Source organism: Myotis yumanensis, unplaced genomic scaffold (assembly GCF_028538775.1).
Source record: "Myotis yumanensis isolate MYYU_CA2020_CCGP unplaced genomic scaffold, mMyoYum1.0.hap1 SCAF_16, whole genome shotgun sequence".
In the NCBI taxonomy this organism is placed as follows: domain Eukaryota; kingdom Metazoa; phylum Chordata; class Mammalia; order Chiroptera; family Vespertilionidae; genus Myotis; species Myotis yumanensis.
In genome coordinates, this window is record NW_027223767.1 from 50,660,381 (window position 1) to 50,681,713 (window position 21,333).

General features: G+C 58.7%; 1 protein-coding gene across 2 annotated transcripts in view; it reads right to left on the minus strand.

The window, feature by feature from the left end:
• RNF157 (ring finger protein 157) overlaps nucleotides 1-21,333 on the minus strand; it is a 61,619-nt gene that overhangs the window by 3,647 nt on the left and 36,639 nt on the right. Inside the window, exons 3-19 of one of the 2 annotated variants that reach the window (XM_070395577.1) lie at nucleotides 20,625-20,713; nucleotides 19,216-19,362; nucleotides 18,223-18,340; nucleotides 17,383-17,449; nucleotides 17,122-17,165; nucleotides 16,695-16,742; nucleotides 15,326-15,397; nucleotides 14,491-14,650; nucleotides 14,270-14,382; nucleotides 11,829-12,067; nucleotides 10,646-10,754; nucleotides 8,280-8,391; nucleotides 7,419-7,624; nucleotides 6,599-6,661; nucleotides 5,377-5,425; nucleotides 3,681-3,791; nucleotides 445-484 (exon numbers count right to left, since the gene is read on the minus strand). In XM_070395577.1, coding sequence (XP_070251678.1) covers nucleotides 459-484; nucleotides 3,681-3,791; nucleotides 5,377-5,425; nucleotides 6,599-6,661; nucleotides 7,419-7,624; nucleotides 8,280-8,391; nucleotides 10,646-10,754; nucleotides 11,829-12,067; nucleotides 14,270-14,382; nucleotides 14,491-14,650; nucleotides 15,326-15,397; nucleotides 16,695-16,742; nucleotides 17,122-17,165; nucleotides 17,383-17,449; nucleotides 18,223-18,340; nucleotides 19,216-19,362; nucleotides 20,625-20,713 — 1,773 coding nt within the window. In that variant the 3' untranslated portion in view covers nucleotides 445-458. The remainder of the gene's footprint in view (nucleotides 1-444; nucleotides 485-3,680; nucleotides 3,792-5,376; nucleotides 5,426-6,598; nucleotides 6,662-7,418; nucleotides 7,625-8,279; nucleotides 8,392-10,645; nucleotides 10,755-11,828; nucleotides 12,068-14,269; nucleotides 14,383-14,490; nucleotides 14,651-15,325; nucleotides 15,398-16,694; nucleotides 16,743-17,121; nucleotides 17,166-17,382; nucleotides 17,450-18,222; nucleotides 18,341-19,215; nucleotides 19,363-20,624; nucleotides 20,714-21,333) is intronic. The other variant, XM_070395576.1, reaches the window with a different exon arrangement.

Below are 21,333 nucleotides of genomic sequence, written 5' to 3' on the forward strand. Positions count from 1 at the left end.
TCACGCTGTGCCTGGACCACCTCCTGAGCAGGGCCGACCAACTCTGCAGGGCGGGGCCAAGGTTGGCTGTGCTCATGTTTGAGGGGGGACACTCACAAATGCGGGGGGCCGGCCGCAGGCTCTGGGGTTAAGCAGCATCAACCGCTTATTTCCAAGAAACGTGCTGGGCGATAATGCTTTCAGGGCTCTGAGAGTCGGGGAGGTGGGCCCCGGGGAAGAGGGGTGAGCAGAAAGGAAAGCCTCAGGTGTCTCACACCCAGCCGGAATTGGGGGGGCCGCTGGTCCCTGGGGTACCGGCGTCGGGGATGGGGGTCAGCAGCTCCTTCCCTGCGAGGGCGGCACGCTGCGTGCGCAGGACCAAGAAGGGAAGGCGAGGCCGCCCGTGACGTGGAGCCCCGAGGCGGCACGAGCTGTGTCATGTACACAGTGGGGTGGGTCGCATACCTAGTCCTCAGGGTCTAGGGGGCAGGACTCCGGAGCTGCGCTGTGCGGTGGGAAAGACCAAAAGCAGATGGTGAACAGGAGCGAAGACACACACGCATGCACAGAACAAAACAGCGCCGCCGCCCGAGATCGCGGGCCGGGCTCCTGCTGAGCTCACACGAGCCCTCTCCGCAGACACGGCCATTCTAGAACCCTCCCCGGCCGACACCGCTGCCTTCGGGGCGGCCTCCAGACTCGGGCTGGCGTCTGCTCTCCTGGGGCTACCCATGCGCCTGGGGTGCCCTTTCCCTACAGGGGACGCTGCCTCTGCTCACCTGGGCCAGGGGGCGAGCTCGGCCACAGAAAGGAACCTGGATGCTGGGGAGACTCCAGCCAGGAAACGGGGCTCAGAGGTTTAAACTCTCAGAGGGAGACAGGTAAAGGCGCTTCCCTTCAATTCCCGTTTGGGGGACCCAGAAATGGGTGAGTGAAGAGACCTCTAGAGGTGGATTTGGGGCACACGATCAGGGCACCCCTTTCCTGAGGTTTCTGCCGGGGGGGGGGGGGGGGCGGGGGTGAATTGGCTGTTTCCTCAGTCTCTACCGAGTGCCGCCTTCCCCAGGAGCCTCCTGGTCTGGGTCACCCACTCCCTCCACAGGCATTTTTAGTTCCGTTAGCTACGCCCCCGGCTGCCCGATGCGGCCATTCAAAACTGTAGTGTTTCCACGACAACCCATCATCTGTGCTCGTTCCCATCATCAATCTCCCAGAGGCGTTCGCTGAACGACCGCTGGTCCCCGACCACTGCCACTCGTGTGACAGCCCGTCCGATCCCCTGGACCTGCCACTCCTTCGCTGGTCTCAGAATTCCCAACTGCTCACCCTGCCCCATCCGCTTCGCTGCCCTCCCTTGGAGAGCAGAGCCTCTCCAACAACCTGGGGGCACCCCTCCGCCCCTGGGCGTCAGGCCCGAGAACCCCAGAGGCTTCTTAGGGGTCACTCTGAGAGGCTCAGAGACACAGGTGCCCTGTCGGCGTCACTCTGACGAGTGGTGAGGATGGGGACCTGTGTGGGCCTCGCCACCAGCTGGCTGCACCTCCCGGCCGAGCACCCGTGAGCATGGAGGGTGATGGGGACAGGGAGAGTGGGGTGCCCCCGGCTCTGCTCCTCACGGGCCCTCCTCGAGGGGTCACCCTCTGCTTGGAGAGGGAAACAGAGACCAAGGGCCGCGAAGCCGGCTGGAGCCCACAGGCCCGAGGAGCCCGGCCGGCGAGGGGGCGGGGCGTGGGGGCGGGGGAGGGACCTCGGGATCTCCATCGTGGGATGGAAGTTTGACCTTAAGGCCGAGGCCCCTCCATCCCAGGGGACCTACCAAAGCGGGTACGCCTGTCACGAACCCAGCGGACGCTTCCGGAGGGTTCCCCAGCACTTTGCTCCCCGCATGGTGCTCCCGGCCGAACCAGAGTCTGTTTGACTGTGAGCAGCTAGGCTGTCCCTCTTCCTAAGAGCCCCGGACCTCTGGTGAGGGGACGATGGACAGACACCTCAAGCGCTTACACCGAGTCCCTCTCCCGACAGACATCACAGCGCTCGGTTTGGTTCGTGTGTCTGATCTCAGCCGTGACCCCACTTTAATCTCAGATCCCCACAAGGAACCCCAGGGGTCGGTCCTCCCTTCCTTCCTTGTCTCACTCCCCTCCCCGACCCCGAGAGCGGACTGAATGTCAACCAGCAGGCTGGCCGGAGGGTGAGAGGAAGAGGAGGAAGCAGAGGGAATACGCTCGCATTTCCAGCAGCTTGGTTGGCTCCAACAACTCCCAGCAGCTCCCTCTGCCAACAAGTGGGGGGGGGCCCTCAAGGGGGACAGGAACCTAGACTCTCTCCCACGCACGCACGCCCAGTGAGCAGACACACAGCGGAGGGAGGGCAGAGATGCCATCTGCGGCCGGAACAACCCGCCCCAGGACCCTTGCACAGGAGCACCCCCTTTTTCTGGAACAGGAATGGATATATTCTCCCAAAAAGTTTTTTTTTCTTGGAAAAATCCCAGTCTATGGAACACGGGCCCTTGCCGGTTAGGGATGGAACCAAAGCAGGAGGCGCTGGGATGCACGCAGGCCCAGCAAGCGCGGGGCGGGCGGCGTAGCCGGGAGGACAGTGTTGGCACAGAGCGAACGTGAGCCTCCACACACAGCCTACAGGACACCAGAGAACCGAAAAAGACGTGGAAAACGAACGGACAGATAGAAGCGAGGCGGGGATGGGAGGCAGGAAGTGACGTCCAGACCGGCCTGGGTCAGCCCTCCATAGACCGCGACCCAGGAGCCCCGGGAAAGGCTAGAGGGCACGCCTCCGAGCCTGCGGGACCGTGTCCTTCCCAGGCCGATGGAGCGTGGCAACCACAGGCGGCTGTGTGGCCCCAAAGCCGTGGCCACTTCGCGGAACGCGTAAAGCACTGGACCACGATGCCAGGGGGCTGCTCTGAGGTTGAAATGTCTCCATTTCAGGGGCCGGCGGAGCGATGACGGAGCGCACGTGTGAGGGACAGCGTCTGCCGTAAAACCGGCGGGGAGGTCTGACCGAGTCCGCGTGGGCAGGCCCGGGCTTTGGAGAAGCGGCTCGGGGAGCCCCCACGTGGGCACAGCGGGTGGAAGAGGGCAGCGCGCGCCGGTTGGTACCGTGGCTCCTCTGCAGGAAGTCAGCTTGGGTTCCGGTAGCGCCGTGAGGAGGAGGAAGGGGCCCTGACAGCCCTGATGAAATGTAAGGTTAGGGCTCCAGGGGGCACGGTCACCCTCCAGCCCTGACCTCTCCTCTGGGATCCAGAGCTGACAAAGTACAAGGCGACTGGTCCCCCAAAGCTCACGGTCACGGAGCCCCTCGCTCATCGAGAACACGCTGGCTTTCACCTTCCTGCCGAGGAGCCACGGATGCCCTTCCCAAGGGCTCCGGCTGCCTTCCACACCGCCTGTGGGGGACACAGGCCAGGCCGCCCGCCATGGGATCTGCGAGATCGCGATGGAGGGGCCCGTCAGGAAGAAGGGGAAGACAGGAAGGAGAGGGAGAGCTGCTCCCTACTCCCGGCCTGACCGTCTCCCTCGGGGCACACACTTCCTTTCAGCAGCAGCTTCTGGCATCCCAGCACAGCCCAGGCTTCTGCAGGAGCCGCAGGGCAGGAGGTGGGCGCCCCGGGGTGAGAGCAGGGGTGTGAGCAGGGGAGCAACTCCCACCAAGTTCACGTTCAGCAGACTGCCACTCACCCGGTAAGCAGACCTCAGAGCACAGCTTATTGTCCAGTGCTTTCACGCTTGCGATGTCAAAGTCATTGTTATTGTCACACTCCATGCCTAGAAACGCGCACGTCCTCTGGCCTGTAAGGGAGTCAACGCAGTTAGGCGGGCGCGCTGGATGCGTCTCTGCTCTGCTGTCCTGAACGTAAACATCTTAAGGATGGAGACAAACAAACCGAATCATGTGTTTAAAAAAAAGACAGTAATTAAGTGGGTAAAGAGCGGACAATACGGAATCTAACTGTGTGGGCATGTTCGCGTTCCCGACCCAGCCTGTCCCTTTTCCCTCACTGGCCCCTTTTTAGCCATTGTTCCGCAGGGGCCGGAGCCTGGGGGAGGGGCTGCCGGCAGCCGGGGAGCTCTGCCAGGGGCGCGAGGAGCTGGGGACCCGCCGGCGGAGCTGCCCTGCTCCTGCCCGTGTCTGTGGGTGCTGTCGGGTGTGCTTGTGACCACAGGGCTCTGCACACGCTAAATACCAGAACAATCGAAGGTCTCGCAGGTTCCCTAAGTTTGCATGTCAAGTCAGAACCGCCACATGCACCAAGTTAGGATCCATCTTCTTACGGGACTTTATGAAATTTGTTATTCTGAGGACGTTTTAAGGGGACTAGCCAGAAACCTACGGACGTGTGAGCGGGGGAGGGGAGGGTTTAGCAGTTATTTTTTTCAAGCTCCCTCTTTCTATCTTATTTTATTTCTTGCTGAAAGGGAAAGGAAGACACAGAGACCCACCATGGGGCTACACGACGTCAGGGGGAAGCACCTGCGGCCTGAGCTTGTCGGAAGCAGATATTCGGGGGGCTGGGGACAGTCCCCAAGGGAGCCGTGAGCACTGAGGTCATGGGCCTCGTTGTGCAGAGGGCGGCGGAGGCCCCGCCTGGCGGCCATCCCCTCCTTCAGGGCGACTTGGCCAGGCAGAGTGGCCAAGTCCGCATGCGTACCCTGAACTCCCCAAGCAACGGCCAGCGCTGAAGCAGAAGCGATGAGGGTGGCGTCTGCACCCCGCGGGTCGGGTCTGCTTTGGAGGTGTCCTTCTGCGGAGGCGCCTCAGAGCAGAGGGGAGAGCTGGGTTCCATCCCCTGGGGGGCCAGGCCCAGCCCCACCCCCTCTCCCCACTCCCTTCTCTGCAGGCCACCCCTCCTCTTGTCCACACTAGAAACCACACCACTCCACCGGAGGGCGTCCTGGAGGCCTGAGGAAACCATTCCGGCAGCTACGGACCCGCCCGCCTTGTGCTGCTGGCTCCTGGGATCCCTGTCCCGGCAACGTCAGCCGCCTCCTTCGGTACAGCAAAACCAAACCCGCAGCCTGATTCCTTTCTCCCCCACAGAGGAGACAGCGCCGTCGCTGCTGCTGCTGCTGCACTCGGGGCGCTGAGAGCTCTGGGGGACCCGGCGGGGGGCCGGAGCAGGAAGGCAGGAGGTGGGAGCTGCCCGAGAAGCTTCGGAATGTGTTCCATGTAAAGGGGGAGCTGTCCTCTGCTGCACCCCATCCCGAGCGAGCCGGGTGGGCACTGCGGTCCTCGGACACCCCATCCCATCAGGAAGGTGACCTTCCCCGGGCACACGCTGAGGAGTGCCACCCGCTCACGCCAGGGCCCCCTCTGCGCCCGTGAAAGAACACCCGGGAAGGACAGATGAGAGGGAGCCAAGAGCAGGTCGATTACCGTCTTCCTGTGTGGGGGACCCATCGTCTTCCTCCATGACGTCATTGCCCTACAACAGAAGGAAGGCGCCTGAGCCTGCGGAGCATAGCGGGAGCGCAGCGGGCCTGGAACAGTGCGGGTCGGGGTGCCGGCCACGTCTCCGCCGCCTCTGCACACAGGGCTCCCCACTGCAGACCCGAAAGACAGCCGATTCCAGGACAATGCGGCCCGAACTGTGCCGTGTAAGGGCCAACTGCACCCTCACGGGCTGGAGCCCGAACTAGTCACCCTCACGGTGTTTAACTCCAGGGCCGGCGGCGGCAGCGTAGGAGTTGTGGGTGCCTGGGAGGCCGGGCAGGGACAGGCTGGCTTGGGAGGGACTGGTCTGGGGCGTGTTCGGATGCATGCTGGACATGCCGGCAATGGCCTTGGTGCTGGGTTAGCTCGTCTGCTTTCTAAGGTGGAAACAGATGTCCGAGGAAACAGCGCTGAGACCCCAACCTCACAGAAACCCCTTCCGATCGCAAACCCTATCCAGACGCTCCTCTGAGAATATACGGCTCAAGAAGAAGTTCTAGTGCAGTGGTTCTCAACCTTCTGGCCCTTTAAACACAGTTCCTCATGTTGTGGTGACCCCCAACCATAAAATTATTTTCGTTGCTACTTCATAACTGTAATGTTGCTACTGTTATGAATCGTAATGTATATATCTGACATGCAGGATGATGGTCTTAGGCGACCCCTGTGAAAGGGTCGTTCGACCGCCAAAGGGGTCGAGACCCACAGGTTGAGAACCGCTGTTCTAGAGGAAAAAAGGGAAGTTCTAGAGCCTGCCCTGTGACACCTTCGTCAAGGCACTTCTCACGCTGAATTGTCACCCCGTCTCCCCGCCTGGGGGTACAGAAGGTGGGGGGCAGGCAGAGGCCAGGCCACTCAGGCCTTCATGGCCACGGGCTGGCCAGCACCTGCGACCCAGTCACCTGTGCAAGAGTCACTAAGTGAATGAGGGACAAACAGGTGCTCAAAGCCCACTCCGTGCCTGTAACCCGAGACCAGCGCCCTCTGCTAACTGGACACCCCCCCGGCCCCTAGTGCAGCTGCTGTCCCTCCCCAGCCCGCCTGACCCGAACGCCACCTGGGAGGATTGTTCCAGAACAGCGCCCCTCCCGTCTGCGTCCCCAGCCAGCACTAGGACTCTCTGATCTCTGGCCGGGAGAGGCACCACGTCCCCTGTGGGGGTTACCTCTGCGTCCTGCTCTTCAGCGAGGCCCACGAAGTTGCTGTCTGGAGACGCCGCCGGCATCGCCTGCAAGAGTAACAGGAATGGAGGTGCGGACACGCCGGCTCTGGGGGCACCCAGCTCACCCGCCTCGCAGCAAACCCCAACCACGTCCTCGAGACAGAAGTGGTGCCAAGCAGCCCTGGCTGGTTTGGCTCAGTGGATAGAGTGTCGGCCTGTGGACCATAGGGTCCCGGGTTCGATTCCGGTCAAGGGCACGTACTTTGGTTGCAGGCTCCTTTCCAGCCCCGGCCCTGGTCAGGGCGTGTGCAGGAGGCAACCAATCAATGTGTTTCTCTCGCATCGATGTTTCTCTCTGTCTTTCCCTCTCTCTCCCACTCTCTAAAAATCAATGGATGCCGAAACCGGTTTGGCTCAGTGGATAGAGCGTCGGCCTGCGGACTGAAGGGTTCCAGGTTCGATTCCGGTCAAGGGCATGTACCTGGGTTGCGGGCACATATCCAGTAGGAGGTGTGCAGGAGGCAGCTGATCGATGTTTCTCTCTCATCGATGTTTCTAACTCTCTATCCCTCTCCCTTCCCCTCTGTAAAAAAATCAATAAAATATATTTTTAAAAAAATCAATGGAAAAATATCCTTAGGTGAAGATTAACAAAAAAAGTGGTGCCCCGCAGAGTCAGGCCTGAGGGGGGAGCCCTGGGTTCTATTCCCCCATTTCCATGGCTCCCCTTCCCAGCACGGTGGGGGCTCCCAGATGCCCCGGGCGCACCTTGTGGGAGCTGCTCGGATATGTCACACGGAGAGGCCCCGTGCCCTGCCCTTACCTCTCCTTCCTCGGAAGCGGCCCTGCTGGCGGCCAGCGGGGAGGGGAGCGCCTCTCCCTCGTCCTCCGTGCCCGTGCCCGTGCCCGTGCCGGGGGCGATGTAGGAGCCGGACATGGAGGAGACCGTGTCGGTGCTGAGCTGCGAGTGCTGGCTCTGGGAGGACACCATGGACATGACCGACTGGGCCAGGCTGCTGCTGGCAGGGTCTGTGGAGACGGGAGGAGAAGGAGGAGACGGGTCGGCACGGGCTCTGGAGCTGAGCAAGGAGCCGTGCCCTGCCCCTGCCCCGCTCAGCGAGGCCACAGTGGCCTGGCCTCCCCCTCACCGAAGGGGTTTTAGATGGAAGGTTTTCTTTTTTATCCTTTTTTAAAAATATGTTTTTATTGGTTTCAGGGAGGAAGGAAGAGGGAGAGAGAGAGAGAAACATCAATGATGAGAGAGAATCACTGACCGGCTGCCTCCTGCACACCCCCCACTGGGGCTGAGCCCACAACCCGGGCCTGTGCCCTGATGGGGAATGGAGCCGTGACTCCTGGTTCGTAGGCCCACGCTCACCACTGAGCCCCGCGGCCAGGCCGGACTGAAGGTTTTCCAGGGCTCTGCTCCTTCGCATTCAGAGCTCAGAACTCACTCGGGGACCAGGGACATGCAGGACTGGGGGTAAGACAGTGCTGTCCCCCAGCTCGCCCCGGGGACAGCCAGTCCCTTCCCCCTGCAGAGGGGCCTGCTGGTCACCAGCTTAGGTGTTAACTCGCTGCCCAGGGTCTGTCTGCTCCGGAGGAAACAGGGGGCTGAGGACTGGGCTGGGGGGGGGATGTGCCGCCCTCCCCGCTCCCTCGCCCTCCCCGCTCCCTCGCGTACCTTCTGGGGAGGAAATCGTGGAAGAGAGAGGCGTCCCCGTGCAAGACGACTGGTCAATGGCCCCTGATGACGACAGGGTGAGATTCTCGCTGTCTGGAGTGACGCCACATTCCTGGGCAACAACGGAGGGTGGACAAGTCAAACACAGCGAGGGCAGGAGGAAGGGCGAGGGGACACTGGGAGGGGCCGAGGTCCCCACGCCACGGCCAGGACATCAGGACATGCAGGGCCGTCTCTCTCTTGTCACCACCGTCTCCGGCCCTGGCCCGGATGCTGCTCCCAGGGGAGGTGCAAACCTCAGTCAGCTCATCCTCCCGCAGCACAGCATCTGCCGGGCCCACAAAGACGGGGCTCAGGTGACAGGCCACCGGCAGCTGTGACATGGGGACGCCCAGGTTCCCGGGATGAGAAGCAGCTTTCCTTCTGAAGGGAAGGGACACAGAGCAGCGGAGGCCGCCCACCCGCCCGCCCGCCGGGGACCCCCACTCGGATGTCGGGTTAGTTCCAGCTCAGTCGTCTCACACAGCAGCCCCTTCCCCCGCCCGCCCTGCCCTGACACCCCACCCGTCAGCCAGCTGGGCCGGTGACCCCAGCACCCCCGGCAGGTGCGAAGTCCTAGGGGTTCTAGCACCACAGCCCATTCTCTTTTCTCCAGGCCGGCATGCTTTTTCTTTTTCTTTTTTTTTTTTTTAAATATGTTTTATTGATTCCCTACAGAGAGAAAGGGAGAGAGACAGAGAGCTAGAAACATCGATGAGAGAGAAACATCGACCAGCTGCCTCCTGCACATCCCCCACTGGGGATGCGCCCGCAACCCAGGCACATGCCCCTGACCAGAATCGAACCTGGGACCCCTCAGTCCGCAGGCTGACGCTCCATCCACCGAGCCAAACCGGTTTCGGCTTTTTCTTTTTTAAAAAAAATATATTTTTATTGATTTTAGGGAGGAAGGGAGAGAGAGAGAGAAACATCAATGATGAGGATCATTGATCGGCTGCCTCCTGCACGCCCCTACTGGGGATCGAGCCCACAACCCAGGCACGTGTCCTGACCAGGAATCGAACTGTGACCTCCTGGTTCATAGGTCGATGCTCAACCACTGAGCCACGAAAGCCGGGCCCAGCGTGCTTTTGCGATCCCAGCTCTGGGCTCCCTCCCACCCAGGCTCAGTCTGTCTCCCCCTAATCCATCGACTCTGCCCCAGCAGGTGGGCCTTCAGGACACAAAGCTCTCACGGGACCACTGACCTGCCCACAGCCTGGACGTCTCCCCATCCCCAGCGTTTCTCTCCCTTTTCTCTCCATTTCTAAGAATCCCCACGTCTACTCCACGCCCGTCCTCTCTCTCACTCACGGTTTCCTTCACGTGCCATCTCTCCCACCTCTGGCCCAGCGCTGATGGTCCCTGCCTTGGGCACACTTGTCTCCTATCGTTAAATTCATTCATTCGTTCATGCATTCATTCAAACAACACCTAACTGAGCAACAACTCTGTGGCAGCCCCTACACATGTCCTGTCCCCACTAGGCCTCAAGCTCCCGAGGGCGGGACCCCCGCTGTCCCTCCGCCTGCTCCCGGGCCCAGCTCACTGCCTTGCCGAGAGGGGGTGCAATGCGCCTGTGTTACCTAGAACCTGTCAGGGGGGCACAGGCAGGAAACCCCACCTCCTTCCCTCCTCCACACGTCCTCCCAGCGTGTCCTGTGCCCGCACCCTTTCCCCGGATGCCTGCATCGCTGGCTCTCGCGCCTCCCTCGGTCTGTGTTCACGGGCCACTCCGTAAAGACAGCAACCCCACCTCTGGCCTCGACACCCTCTCCCTCCCTCCTCTGCCACAGCGAACACAGCGCCCTCGGACACACGTTTTTCACTTACTGCCTTTCGGGCCACCCCCTCCCCACCATCAAGAACATAAGCACCACCAGGCAGGGGTTGGCGGTCTCCTCACTGCTGCTGTCCTCGGCAGACGGAATAGCGACCGGTAAGTCACAGGCTCATGAGTAAATGAATTGAACGAAACCTCTGCCGCTGTCTCAGAGAGGGCTCAAAAGGTGTTTGGTGGCCCAGCCAGTGTGGCTCAGTGGTTGAGGGTCGACCTATGAACCAGGAGGTCACAGTTCGATTCCTGGTCAGGGCACATGCCTGGGTTGCGGGCTCCATCCCGTGTGGCGTGTGCAGGAGGCAGCCGATAGCAATGATTTTCTCATCATTGATGTTTCCATCTCTCTCTCCTTCTCTGACATCAATCAAAACATATTTATAAAAATTAAAAAAAGGTGTTGACGAATGAATGACAGCAGGTGGACCTGACCGGGAATCCGACACGCACTGGAGTCCGACCCCATGAAAGGGAGGGCGGTGCAGGCTACCTCTCCCGGCTGCTGCGCGGCCGGCCGCGGAGAGAGGCGCGTCTCCGAGTCGCTGCAGGAACGCTCGTCTTCCTCCTCGTGCAGCACGGAGGAATTCTGGGAGATGGACCTGTCGGAGGGAACAGCAGCTGGGCCGCTGGTCGCATAGAGAACAGCACGTTCCCACCAGACCCGCAGGAAGGGGCGGACCGCACGGAGCACCCCAAACCCTAAGGCGCGGGGAGGTGGGCAGAGCACCGGGAGGGACGGAGACGGCTCATGGGCATCAGAACACCTGAGTTTTCTCTTCAGCTTCTTCCATAACGTGTGTGTAAACTTGGGAAAAACCACTGACATTTCTGCTGTCTTAATATTTTCATCTATAACAGGGGTGGGGAACGTCCGGCCCGCGGGCCGTGCCCTCGAAGGAATCATTTGGTCTGGCCCCACCAAGGCAGTAGGAGTGAGTTAATGAAATGTTTGACCAGATACAGCAGCTAATTTTTAATTCCGCATGGCCCGAGAATGATGCTAAAAACATCCAATGGCCCCTGGCAGGAAAAAGGTTCCCCACCCCTGGTGTATAAGCCGCCTCCTTGATGCCACGGCAGAGAGCTTATCAGTCTGGGCCTCATTAGGTTTAAATGCCTAAAAGATACAAATCCCAAGGTTGCTTTAGTCTTCAGACTAAATCAGTGATGGCGAACCTATGACACGCGTGTCAGAGGTGACACGCGAACTCATTGTTTTGTTTGATTTTTCTTTGTTAAATGGCATGTAAATATATAAAATAAATATCACAAATATAAGCCTTTGTTTTACTATGGTCGCAAAGATCAAAAAATGTCTATATGTGACACGGCACCAGAGTTAAGTTAGGGTTTTTCAAAATGCTGACACGCCGAGCTCAAAAGGTTCGCCATCACTGGACTAAATGATGCCCTGGACCCCATGCCCCCCCCAACAGAACGCCTAATAGATCTGTCTATCTGGTCCCCCTACGTCCGCGTGTACCATCTTACCTTCCTCTCCTAAGGGCCGGGGTAAGCTCCCCCAGGGATCAGCCCCGGGTCTTCCGGGAGACGAGACGCTCTGGGAACGGCCCAGCGGGCCCACCCTGCCCGGGCACCCAGGTGGGGGGTGGCTGGGAGCACCCCGCCAAGGACCCCAGGCCCACACGGGCGGGCGCGTGCCGGCGACTCACTTGGAGAGACTCCTTTTGAGCTTGAGTCCTTGGCTGCTGCTGTCGGGCAGGCGGTCGAGCGGGGAGAGCGTCCTGACGGGGGGCAGGTGGCCGTCGCTGCCGTAGGCGGGCAGCATTCCTGAGAGGTGGCCGTCGCCCAGCACGTGCAGTGGAGGGACCGCGGGGGACGGGGTGAGGGGCCCGTTGAGGGCCTCCAGAAGGGACACCACTTCATAGCCCGGCGGGATGTTCTCGGAGGACTAGGGGGACCAGACGGTGGGAGAGTTCGTTAGCCAGACCGCGTGGCTCAGGCCAGCGGTCCCGGGTCGATTCCCCGCCAGGGCACATGCCTGGGCTGCAGGTTCAAGCCCCGGCTGGGGTGTGCTGGTTGGGGTGTGTTGGTTGGGGTGTGCTGGTTGGGGTGTGTTTCGGGAGGAGACCAATCGATGTTCTCTCTCACATCAATGCCTGTCTCTTTCTCTCTAAAATCAATAAACATATTGATTTTATCCTCGGGTCAGGATTAAAAAAAAAAGTAGAAAGGAGGGGGAAAACCATCAATAATCAAGTCACCCAAAGTAATAACTTCATTAGCATTCTGTGTATTTTCTTCCAATTTTTCCCTCTGTCCTGTTTGCACAGCTACAACCTATCATCTGTGAATAACAACTTTATATCCCGCGTACGTCACCTGACACAGATGTTTTCCTTCACACGCGTCCCCTTCCCACCGACACCGCGAGCTCCTGGTCCCACCGGGGCTGGCTACTCAGCTGTGTCGACATTTCCGACTGTGAACAGTCTGAGGGATGTCCTAGTGTGTGAATCTTTTTTCAGATGATTTTATTGGTATTAAATTCTTAGGCCCTAGATTACCTCGTATAATTGTGTTTAAGGCTCTTGACATACACAGGCTTTTTTTTTCCCCCCAACGATTTTTCTAGTTACACTCCTCAAAGCAGAACAGAAAACCTACTTAGTTCTGCCAGCCTGGAGTGTCTTTAAAGAGGTTTTTAAATTTGAAAGGTGAAAACGGTGTCTCCCATTAGTTTGCGTATCGTTGGTTTTTAATGTGGCTGACGCTGAAAGCAATGACTGCTAACCTGCTGCTTCCTCTTCTGGGAACTGCGTTTTGAAACCCTTTGAACATTTTTATCTGTTTTATTCACAGGAGCTACAGCCGAGACACGGGCTTTCCTCCGGTGTAAACGTCGTGGAGACATTTTTTCTTTAAATGGGTGGCTGTTTGCCTTTCGATTTTGGTCATGTGCTATACATCTGAAATTCAAAAATTGTTTTAAAGCTCCTATGTTTTGTTTTCATTGTTTTTGTTTTTAGAGGAAGAGGAAGGGAGAGGGAGAGAGAAACACGGATGGGCTGCCTCCTGCACGCCCCCTGTGGGGGACTGAGCCCACAACCGGGGCATGAGCCCCGACCGGGAATTGAATTGGTGACCGTTTGGTGTCTGGGTGGATGCGCAACCACTGAGCCGCATCAGCCGGGCTGAAATTTAAACTGTTACGTGGTAAAAGGTGCACCGTCTTCGTCCGTCCGGTTCCACTTTAAGCTTGGCGAGCCCTCTCCCGTCCAGAGTCCACCGGAGTCACCAGTAATTCATTCCAGCCCTTTAACGTTCTGCTTGGTTTGCTTTGTTTGGAGTACAGTTCACTGTTACTCCATGTGCAATCTGTTATCTGGTGAGGAGTAAAGCTACACTGATTTTCCTCCCCAGATAGCTAAGTAATTATCCCCGTACCGCTCACTGGATGGTACCTCTAGCGTGGGAACCTAAGGCAAGTCAGTATCTGCTCCGAGGCTTCACCCCGACACCATGCCTTGTACCCTGAAACGGAGGGGGATACCTTCATATGCTCGGCTCCCAGCCCCTGACCCCACCAAAAGGGATAAAGAAAACCAGTTACCGCCCGGCCGGTGTGGCTCAGTGGTTGAGCATTGACCTATGAATCAGGAGGTTACGGTTTGATTCCCGGTCAGGGCACTCGATCCCCAGTGTGAGGCGTGCAGGAGGCAGCCGATCAATGATTCTCTCTCATCATTGATGTTTCTATCTCTCTCCCTCTCCCTTCCTCTCTGAAATCAATAAAAAATATATTTTTTTAAAAACCAGAAAAATAAAACCAGTTACCTCCTGCGAGGACTCCGATAAAGACAGTAAACTGTATCCCAACCTAAGATGACCATCCCCTTGCTTCTGCTTGGGGGAGTCCCAGAGAAAGGGGGACCCCACAGAGGGGAATGGGGGAGGCTCTAGGCATGGCCACCACCATCAGGACACCAAATTCCCAACCTTATACCACAGACTGGTCTCAAGGCAACAGGGGCTCACCCAGCTTACTGCCCACGCCCCGCAAAGGCACGGAAATGAGGGGCCCGAGGCGAGAGGAGGCAGCGAGGAGACCTCCCTGTTGGCCTCATGGGGCGCGGCTCTGAGCCCCACTCACCGAGGGCTCCTCCGAGTCGGAGGTCTGGGAGGAGATGATGGGGTTGAAGCTGGTCGGGGACAAGGGGCCCAGCTTCTTCCTCATGGCTCGGATCTGCAGCAGCGCCCGGAAGGCTGCGGAGGAGGAGAGGGGCCGTCAGGCCACGTGGGTACGGGGGTGGGACAGACCCCGCCACCCCTGCCCCGCGGCCACGCGGACCGGACCGGACCGGCGGGGCTTACGCAGGCGGCAGATGGGGCAGTTGCTGGCCTGGTAGCGCAGGGTGTCGGCGCAGGTGTTGCACAGGCAGAGGTGGCGGCAGGGCAGGATGAGGGTGTCCCGCACGTCCGAGAGGCACACCACGCACTCGGCGCTGTTGTCGCTCACCTCGTCCTCAGCCACCTGCCGGGGAGCGGACACTGAGCCAAGGACAAGGACGCACACTCGCTAGACCAGGGATGGGAACAGTCCGGCTGGCGCGGCTCAGGGGCTGAGCATCGACCCATGAACCAGGAGGTCAGGGCACCGGCCCGGGCTGCAGGCTCGATCCCCAGTGGGGGGCGTGCAGGAGGCAGCCGGTCCATGATTCTCTCTCATCATTGATGTTTCTCTCTCTCTCCCTCTCCCTTCCTCTCTGAAATCAATAAAAAAATATATTTTTTAAAAAAGAAATAGGAACAGAAGCTTACACTTACATCGGACTTCACCGTTTACCCAGTGCGTTCACACACTCGGGGTCACTGACTCCGGGAGCTTCTCTCAAGCTCACACTGTGAGGCTGACCTGCCTCTGACCGGCTGGGCCATGGGGCCGAGCAGACCCCACGGGGATAAGACGGGTTTAATGATCAGCGTCGGGAAAGCCCAGCCGGCTAATGGCGGAGGGGGGTGGGGGTGGGGACTCAGAGACTAACCCAGAGCGATTTAAGGACAGTCATCTGAAACGAGGGGCGGGAAACACCCTCTGGGCCCGAACTGACTGCGATCACGGCGCCCGGCCTCCCGGTCCCGGTCCCGGCTTGACCGAGGCTCCTCGCTGCCCCTCGGGAGGACAGGCAGCGTGCCGGGTGGCTCTCACCTTGGCATCCTGCGTGTTGTACTTGTTCTCGATCCCATAGATCTCCTGGAGCAGGTAGCTGACCCCGTCGACCTGCACGGCAAACACACAGAGTTCCAGGGCAGGCTGACCCTCGCACAGATAGGAGCGGCCACACACGCCCCCGCCGTGGGGACGGGCCGAGGGCCGTGGGTTCACGGCGGGGACGACCGAAGGCCGGGACAAGCCGAGGATGCTTTCTCCACGGCGGCTCTCTTGTTGAGAAGCAAAACCAGCTGTTTGATTTTCCCCCAACAGGGACACACAGGCTCAGACTGGCATGCCGCTGCCCTGCCCTCACCATCGCCCACAGCGAAGAAAGGGGAGACTAGAACGGGCGGGAGAAGATGCAGCACAATGTAACCTCAGCTACGAAATAAACGTGAGGTCCACACATCGCGAGGAGAAAGGAGGGGGAGAGAAAGACAGAGGAGAAGTGGGTAAGGGAAAGGGGGGAGGGGAAGACACAGGAGGGAGGCATGGGAGGGGAGGCCGACCGAGCCCCTCCCCCGCCACGGAGCTGCCGTCTCCAACATGCTGCAAAATCACCCTCTAGCCCTTGTTTCTTTTCTTTTTTAAAATATATTTTTATTGATTTCAGAGAAGAAGGGAGAGGGAGAGAGAGACAGAAACATCAGTGATGAGAGAGAATCATGGATCGGCTGCCTCCTGCACGCCCCCTACTGGGGATTGAGCTCACAACCCGGGCATGTGCCCTTGACCCGAATCGAACCTGGGCCCCTTCAGTCCGCAGGCCAATGCTCTATCCACTGAGCCAAACCGGCAGGGCAGCCCCTGTTTCTTAAAACTCCAACTTCAACACCCAGGCTCACTCCCATGAGTCTGGCCCCAGCAGTGCTGAGGCTGGCCCGTCCCCGGCTTCCCTAATCCAGGCCCCGCCCCTCTGCCTGGCCTCTGAATTCATCCCGAGACCTGGCCTGTCACTGATGTCATATCCCACCCGCCAGTCTGACAAAGTCTGTCACTAACTCGACTCTAGCTACAGAGAAGCCGTTTTCCCTGAGCTTCCCCAGCCAGCAATCCAGGCAGCACCTGCTCTGCCTCTCCTATAACCCCTCTTAAACGCCGGTGTGGCTCAGTGGTTGAGCACTGACCTATGAACCAGGAGGTCATGGTTTGATTCCTGGTCAGGGCACGTGCTCGGATTGATCAATGATTCTCTCTCATCACTGACCTTTCTCTCTCTCCCTCTCCCTTCCTCTCTGAAATCAATAAAATTATATTTAAAAAAGAGAGAGAAAGAAAGAAAGAGAGAGAGAGAGAGAGAGAGAGAAAGAAAGAAAGAAGAGAGGAGAGAGGGGACGCCAGCAGCCCGGCCCTCAGGACTCACCACTTGCTTCTGCTTGAGGGGCTTGACACAGAAGGTGCCGTCCGTGTGCTGCAAGGAGAACAGGGCAGTGATGACCAGGGCGCAGGCCAGGCAGCCCCGCGTTCACTGCGACTTCTCTCAGCCGCACGTGGCCTGGGGGCCCCGCCGTGGGGACTGCAGGCTCCCAGGGCGGGCAGGGCCTTTCCAGGTCTGGTCTGACCCTTCCCTTTGGAGGAGAGGGAAGGAGGCCTCGGGGTGGAAGGTCAAGCACAGTTGGTGGCAGAGCTGGAGCTCGGCCCTTGCAGCCCCCAGTGTGGTGATCTCCCCCCGCCAGCCCCAGCCCCCGGGCCAGCGCCACCTGCTGAGCTCAGGCAGCCGGGACGAGGCTGCCCGTCCTCCCGGGAGAGCTGAGCCTCTGAGGTGAGGCCCTGGAAAGCCACTCACTCACCTTCTCGAAAGTGCCCAGCAGCACGTGGCAATGGCCGAAATACTCTGGAAGGAACGAAGGCACCGGATGGAGAGGCAAACCAAGCGACGCACCCTCCCCGACTCCCCGCGGCTCGTGCCGGTATGGAACCCGGTGTTCCTGTCCGCCGAGGGCCTCGGGAACAGGAGTGGGGGAGGGGGGTGCAGACACTGCCTGACACCCACGGAGGCCTTGGGCCACCCACGGGCAGTGTCGGCCAAAGAAGACACAGGGCGTCCATACCGTCTCCTTCGTCCACCACGGCATGGACCACCAGCGGGTAGACCTCTCGGTCCAGATCGAAGCCGAGCTGGAGGGAAAGCAGAGGGAGGAAGAACAAAGCTCATGTTGCCATAGCGCAGGGCCCGTCGGAAAGGCCCATCGGAAAGGTGGGCGTGGCCACGGCCCTCATCTCTGCCGGCCGGGGGGGGGGGGGGGGGGCTCGGGGGCGAGCACGGACCTAGGAACCAGCAGGTCACGGCTCGATTCCAGGCCAGGGCACACGCCCAGGTTTTGGGCTGGATCCCCAGTAGGGGGCGTACAGGAGGCAGCCAATCAATGTTCTTGTTTTTCATCATTCATGTTTCTCTCTCTCTCCCTCTCCCTTCCTCTCTGAAAAGTAAACATATAGATATAGATGTAGATATATAGATATAGATATAGATATAGATATAGATAGATATATAGATATAGATATATATAGATAGGTATATAGATATAGATATATATAGATATATTTTTTTAAACGAATCTCATCTCTGCTCCTCCACAACCTCGTCACTACCCATGTCCCTTTGACGGACGGCCACCAGTTTCTCTTTAAAATCTCCTAGAGACACAGCCTTGTAGCCTCCAGGCTCTTTTCTCTGAGCGTGGTTTTCTTGAAACGCCCCGGGCTAACGGGCTGGTTTGGAAGAGGGCGTATCCTTAGGGTGTGAAGGCGTTACAGGCTGAAGGTGAGCATGGCCTCTGAGCGCCTGGGCAGTCAGTCCTTTGCTGCTGGCCGTGGTCCTAACGAGCTCCCAGCCCATCCAGGCCCCCGTGGGGAACTGCCCCGCGTCCTCTCCCGCCAGGGGCGCTCACCTCCTCCTCGGCCCACTCGGAGGGGTCCACGGTGTGGGAGGGCAGGCAGAACTGCTGGCACACCCCGCGCTTGTAGTGCACCGTCTCCGACTGCAGGCTGTTGTCTTTGGGGATGTAGCTATCGGTCAAAGTCGGGAGCAAAGCAAGAGTCAGTGTGTGGCCCGGGCGGCGCTGCCATTTCCTGCCTCATGTCTGCTCTGTCACCCACAGGCGCCGGGAATGACACCGACGGACCAGACCTATCACCTACGTCCTCGGCTCGGCTGGGGAATGCGATTAAACTCGTCTATGCAGCCACCGGCCACCAGGGTCGCTTCACAGGGTTCCAACAGCATCGGAACGACCTGAAGGCCCTGCTGCCACCTGCCACGGCAGCCACATGGCACAACTTAAAGGGGAACGGGCAGAAGTGGGGTCTCTGTGCCCGGCCAGTGAGGCCCAGTGGGTGAGCATCAGTCTATGGACCAGGAGGTCACGGTCCGATTCCCAGTCAGGGAGGGCACACGTCTGGGTTGCACCTCGATCCCCAATAGTGGGCGAGCAGGAGGCAGCCGATCAATGATTCTCTCTCATCAGTGATGTTTCTATCTCGCTCTCCCTTTCCTTCCTCTCTGAAATCAACAAAAATATTTTTTTTAAAAAAAGTAGAGCCCAGCCGGTTTGGCTCAGTGGATAAGAGCGTCGGCCTACAGACTGAAGGTCCCAGGTTCGATTCCGACCAAGGGCACATGCCTCGGTTGCGGGCTCCATCCCCAGTAGGGGGTGTGCAGGAGGCAGCTGATCGATGATTCTCTCTCATCATGGATGTTTCTATCTCTCTATCCCTCTCCCTTCCTCTCTAAAAATCAATAAAAATATTTTTTTTTTTTTAAAGAAGAAGTAGGGTCTGCAGAAGAAAGTCCACGTTCTAGAGCCAGATCTTGCCTGGTGAGGGCATGAGGCACGGGCCCTGAGCTGGCCGGGGAGGAGGCGGCTCCCCGGTCCCGTCCGTACCTGGCGATGCCGTTCTGGAACTCCTCGGTGGCCTGGTAGTAGATGGTGATGGCCACGCGGGCGTCGGTGTCGAAGGTGAACTCCACATTGTAGTGGACTTTGGCTCTGCCGGCCTCGGCCCCAGGGGTCTTCACCTCCTCGGCGCACCTGCAAGCACCAGGCCTCAGCGTTTGGCAGGCAACAAACCAGCATTTAAACCAGCGGTTCTCAACCTTCCCAATGCCGCGACCCTTTAATACAGCTCCTCATGTTGTGGTGACCCCCAGCCATAAAATTATTTTTGTTGCTACTTCATCACTGTAATGGTGCTACTGTTATGAATCGTCATGTAAATATCTGATATGCAGGATGTATTTTCATTGTTCGCGACCCACACATTGAGAACCTTTAAACTGTATCCCTTTTTCAAAAACTTAACATATAGTGGGCTGCTCTGCGGTCCTCAGCCCCGCCCTCCGCCCTCCGCCCTCCGCCCTCCTCGGGGATGATGGCAGAGGACGTCACTGCCGCCGGGCGGGCGGTGTCACTGATACTTCACGACTCAACAGCCAGCGTCCTTGCGCCTTTGCCCGACTTCATTTATGTTTACTTTTCATCGGAATCCAAGGTTCTAGTCACATAGTTGACATAATTTCCACTCCCCGTTCTGCCTCTTCAAACCTATCTTTCCCTCGGGGAGCCCGAGCCTTAGCAGAGGCAGCATCTGCTTAAAACCGACGCTGAAGCCCTCGCCGGTGTGGCTCAGTGGATAGAGCGTCAGCCTGCGGACTGAAGGGTCAGATTCCGGTCAAGGGCACATGCCCAGGTTGTGGGCTCGATCCCCAGTGGGGGGCGTGCAGAAGGCAGCCGATCCATGATTCTCTCTCATCACTGATGTTTCTATCTCTCTCTCCCTCTCCCTTCTGCTCTGAAATCAATAAAAATATATTTAAAAAAACACACAAAACGACTGACACTGCCTCAGGGACAGCACAGAGAAGGCAGATCAGGGACAATTAATAATGATGATGGGCCGGAAGCAGCCGACCCCGGGCACTCTGAGTGTCTGGGCGTATGAGGTTAAGAATAAATTTAAAAGTAAATATAATCAATGAATACGGACTTCCTATTCCAAGTTCAAAGAGCTCCTCTTTACACAGGCTTGTGGAGGTCTCTGCAAGATTCACTCTCTCTCCCAATCATTCTTCTTTTAAAAGAAATTCAGCCGCACGGCGGCTGCCAGGGAAGGGGCAGGGCTCGCCCTCACGGACGACGAGGTGAAGCCGAACAGTCTCGATGCAGAGCCCGACCTGAGCAGGCGCGGGTCAGGCTCTGGGGCCGGCACCCCTGCTCTGGGCGGCTCTGCGGGGCGGGCTGCCCCAGGAGGGCCCTGGCCTGGCCCCGTGGAGCGCTGGGACCGGCGGACTTACTTGACCAGCCGCAGTGTGTCCTTGCGGATGTTGACCAGGCTTCTCAGCGTCTTCACTGGCTCCTGGGGCGGCGGGGCTGCGTAAGGAAACTGCCGGGCAAAGCGGGAGAGGACAGCGGTGAGTGAAGACCCGTGACCGCCCCTCCCTGGCACGGGGCCTCGCAGCCTGGCCAGGTGAGGGGGGCAGGTGCCAGGCCCGAACGCCGGAGGACACGGAGAGCCGCCACAGTGCGTGGACTTGCTCCAGGTCACAGCCGGTAGAACTGGGATTCGATTTGGCGTCAAAAGAGTGAGATTCGCCCAGCTGGGGTGGCTCAGTGGTTGAGTATTGACCTACGAACCAGGAGGTTGAGGTTCGATTCCCGGTGAGGGCACATGCCCGGGTTGCGGGATCGATCCCCAGTAGAGGGTGTGCAGGAGGCAGTGGATCCATGATTCTCTCTCAGTATTGATGATTCTCTCTCCCCCTCTCCCTTCCTCTCTGAAATCAATAATAAAACAATATATTTTTTTAAATATACTTTATTGATTTTTTACAGAGAGGAAGGGAGAGGGAGAGAGAGTCAGAAACATCGATGAGAGAGAAACATCAATCAGCTGCCTCCTGCACACCCCCCACTGGGGACTTGTCCACAACCAAGATACATGCCCTTGACCGGAACCGAACCCCGTACCCTTGAGTCCGCAGGTCGACGCTCTATCCACTGAGC